Raw genomic sequence first — 4,079 nt, forward strand, 5'->3', positions numbered from 1 at the left:
TGGAGACTCTCCAGAAAGCCACATGCTGGGAAGCTGTTTCCCAGTTACTCCCCTTTCTCCACAGCAAGATCAGGATGAACTCGATTATCTGGCAGCTCGGTGATCTTTTCTGCCATGGGATTGTACTGACATGTTCCACCAACAGTACCCGTGTCTGCTAATGGCAGCAATCTGTCTCTATGCCAGCTAACTCCTCCTGCCTGGTCAGAGGTGGAGGTTATTTAACAAACGAATTAATTCTGCCAGTGCTTGTTCAGAGCACAATGGTGCACAGGGATTCGTTCCCCAGAGGATGGCGGGGGGGTGTGTGTGTATTCACAGACCTAACTGGGAATCTTGCTGTCAACACCTGTTTTGGGAAAAGGCCATTTCTAGAAACAGAACGAAATGATGCTCTCTAGGCTTGTGTCAGAAATTTGGCCGAATTGTTTTAGCAGCAACCTCTGGGTTTTGTTCCCACTAAGAACACCGCATTTTGAACAGGTTGATGACGTATGATGTAATAATTACAGTTGGCTCCTCCCTGAGCAGTGAGGATTGGAAGTCCCCTGCATTCTCCCTGGCCCTCTGCCCCGTGAGCCCCTCGCTGCACAGTGCCTGCAAGCAGACGCTGCAATAGCTGACAGAGTGACTGCACTTGAGGCAAGAGATGTCAGCACAGAGTTCATCCTTCTGTCCTCTGGGGCTCAGTTCTTCTCCAGGATTCTGGTGAGGAGTTCATTCAGCCGGTTCACCATTGGTCTGGGATCCTCGTTCAGTCCTGCTGCTATCATGGCATTCTCATAAATCTGAAACAGAGAAGAAAGCATTAAATAAGCAGCAAGAGCGAGCTGGATGAGAGCTGGGGAGGAAGTGAATGTCACTCTCCAGAACTTGCATGCTGAGACCAAGCATGTCTTCTAGGCCATCTGGTAGGAAACCACAAGTACCAGATATACCCAGAGTGGGGACCACAGAAGGATGTGATTCTTGCTCGCTACAAGGACTTTGCCCTTTCCCTGCCACACAGGTCTGCAAGCTGGCTCAGGGGAGGATGGTGCTGCTTCTAGAGAAGGCCTGGCTCTCACCTGATCAAGCAACAGCTGGGCCAGATCAGGCTGACTGTCCTTCAGCTCGTTAAGCTTCTTAATCAAAGCATGCCTGTAAGAGTGAGAAAGATCAACACTGAGACTTGGTATTTTTGGACACAATGAGAAATTTATTTTCAGAATGAGCAGCTAAGCCAAGTGAGAGAGAAAAGGTTCTACGTAAAGACAAAAATAGCTCCAACATCCTCACTTCTGTTCCGAGGGCTTCTCTCTTCTCTCCCATCCTGTCCCTATAACCCCATGGTCCTCAGAGGGCTGGACACAGTGTGTGTGGGTGGCTCATGTCGACTGTGCCATGCAGCCTCGCACACCGAGGCACTGTGGCACCGACTGCACTTAATGGGGAGGGCTCTGCTAATTGGGAGCATTACATTGTCTCCTCTCTGCCTCCACCCCAGAAAGCCTGCAGTAACCCCAGGCCTGGCACTGGTATTGCTTCCCCCTTACCCCGTGTTGATCTCCAGGGTGGGCTGCAGGAGCTGGGCACGCTCCTCTTGGGTCTTGGCCAGCTGCTGCATGCGAAGAAAGTGGCGGGCAGCCCCCATCTCGAGCACAGTGATCATGGCAGGGTGGGTGTCCAGCCGTGTAGTCACCTGTGGAAAGACAGCGATCAATGCTGACATGGAAAACGCACAGGGCTTAGAGGTGGGGGTTGTTTCAGCGCAGATCCACACCAAGGCCCCTGCACGATTCATCCCGACCCCACAGGAACTGCCTAAACCGTCAGGAAAGCTGGGGGCCCAAATGGCCCCCCTGGTCTGCAGGCAAGACAGTCACCAGCCTGTTCTTCTGGTAACCTGAACTAGTAAAATGGGCTTTGCTCGTTACACGTTAAGACGTGGTTCTTCCGCTGCCATGCCGACTATCCAAATGACAAATGCCAGCATTCACACACAGAAAGGAGGCAGGGAGCAGAATGATTTCTCTCAAGGCCCAAAGGAAAATCTTTGGCAGCAGATCCCCAATCAACCACCATCTTTTTTCCCTAGACTATTACCTCCATGGATCTCCTGTACTCAGCTACCCAGCCACAGAATACCTACCTTAACACCAGTGACTCGAGAGCCTAAGGCGTTTCTCATCCAGGCCATCAGATCCTCAGCCTCTTTCTCCGTCAGACGTGCTGCAGCTGGCAGGGGAAAGAGAGCGCATCTGAGCACGCATCTGCAGCGTGCCAACGGGCAGTGAGCTTTACTCCTGAGCTCACTCCATTTCACGCCTCCGTTTATCTGTTCTCTTGTGGAAATGGGAAGGCAGGACCACTCGGCACACACCCACATATGTGCCCTGGTCCCAGACCGTGCCATACCCAGAGAGGGCAAGGCTCATGCCCTGCCAATGCCTGCCTCTGTCAGGGCACCAGATGTACGCGCGTCGTTAAAACTCCAATCGTGGAAACTCCACACGACGTTCCATCTGTTTAAATTAGCAAATTGCTTAAACTTTGATCGCATGGGATGAAAGGGATCTGCAAGAACCGCAGGTTGCTTCAGAGCACGAGAATGGCAGGACGGAAAGGAGTGCTCTTGCTCACGCGCTCGGGAGCTGCAGGGCTGCAAGCAGCAGGAAGGGGCAGGGAAGCCTCACGATACCTGGGTGGCTCTCCTCAAACTTCTCTTCCTTATAGTGATCAACAACAATATCCGTCTCCACTGAGATCAGCTTCTTCTTGTCAAACTCACGAAGGTGCAAGAGTGTCAGCTCATCAAATTGCTCATAGCAGAACAGGACCTGTGCCAAAAAAGGGACGGTAACATGTTGTTTGGGATGTAACAGCACTTCCTCCTTCCCAAGGCAACTCCGCACCAAACAGCAAGAACATCACAAGGGAAACCAGCAGGTTCAACCCCATGGTGACCATCTCTCCGGGCCCCAAACGAAAGCAAACCCTTAGAGGTCTTCGTTACCATGGGTGGCAGGTCTGCAGCTGCACAGGTCCTGCCGCCCCACAGAAAATGAGGACCAGCACTGCCTCCACTCCTGAAAGGGCCACCTGCCCACAGAGGACAACCTGTAAGACCATTACCAGCCCTGCACAGCAGCTCCTCAGCTCCTCTCTGGGGTTCAGCAAAGGCATTAAGCAGATGTCAGAACTAGACGTCTGCACAAGTACTAACCCGCCTGCACACAGTGTGCGACAGGTCCTTCCTGGCCTCACGTGGCAGTAGCCAGTCTGCGTGGAGACAGAGGGAGCCGGGGCAAAGACGGCGCGGCGGCGGGGTCTACCACAGGCCTCGCCGTGCTCCGAGATCCAGGTGAGCCCTGACCACTGAGCAGTAGCTCAGGGTGTTCCCCTGGCCGTGGCATGCTCCTCACCCACCTCCATGTCCTTTTTCTTCATGGCCTCAAAGTACGGGGAGTGCTCGGCCAGGTGCCGGTTGGGTGCACACAGGTAGTAGATGTTTCTGCTCCCTGCCTTCATGCGGGAGGCGTAGTCGGTCAGGCTGGTCAGCTGGCCTGCGGGCAGGGCGGACGATTCATAACGTAACAGCTTTGCTATGTCCTCCTGGAAGAAACGTGCTCCTGTGAGCTGAAGGCAGGCGACTGTAGTTCTACCTGACCCAAGACACCCCTTTGTAGCATGTAGCCCTGCCTGCAGCCCTGGAAAAAGGCTCAGGGGATTCTGATCCCTCCTTTCCAGCTCCAGATATTAAGGAGGCAGAAAAGTGACTTAGAGAGGATGTAGCTCAAGCTCTACTGGAAACGGGAATCCAGGCAGAGGACAACAGCAGGGGGAAGCCCTACTTTACTGCACGTTGTAGTTCATATTGCATCAGGGAGGGCTGACAACATAGTGTGGGTACCGAGACTCTGCAGGATCTCGAATTAAGTGGGAAGCAGCACCCAGTCAGAAAGAGTGAGAATTAAGGCACTAGAGGGTATGTAGGTCGTCTTAGACCCAGGAACACAAGTTACGGGCGTGTAAGATTCACAGAGAAGTAGCAGCCCCCCTCATGCCATGTCAGGGTAGAAGCCAATACTCTTTTCCCA

General features: G+C 53.2%; 1 protein-coding gene across 1 annotated transcript in view; it reads right to left on the bottom strand.

Moving 5' to 3' along the window:
* Positions 1-309: 309 nt before the first annotated feature.
* TRAP1 (TNF receptor-associated protein 1) overlaps positions 310-4,079 on the bottom strand; it is a gene marked incomplete at its 5' end in the record, with an annotated part of 20,074 nt that continues 16,304 nt past the window's right edge. Inside the window, 6 exons of the mRNA XM_010281701.1 lie at positions 310-788; positions 1,068-1,140; positions 1,536-1,681; positions 2,132-2,217; positions 2,681-2,819; positions 3,409-3,594. Of these exons, the coding sequence (XP_010280003.1) occupies positions 687-788; positions 1,068-1,140; positions 1,536-1,681; positions 2,132-2,217; positions 2,681-2,819; positions 3,409-3,594 (732 nt within the window). The remainder of the gene's footprint in view (positions 789-1,067; positions 1,141-1,535; positions 1,682-2,131; positions 2,218-2,680; positions 2,820-3,408; positions 3,595-4,079) is intronic.

The sequence above is a fragment of the Phaethon lepturus genome, unplaced genomic scaffold (genome assembly GCF_000687285.1).
Source record: "Phaethon lepturus isolate BGI_N335 unplaced genomic scaffold, ASM68728v1 scaffold43662, whole genome shotgun sequence".
Taxonomy (NCBI): Eukaryota; Metazoa; Chordata; class Aves; order Phaethontiformes; family Phaethontidae; genus Phaethon; species Phaethon lepturus.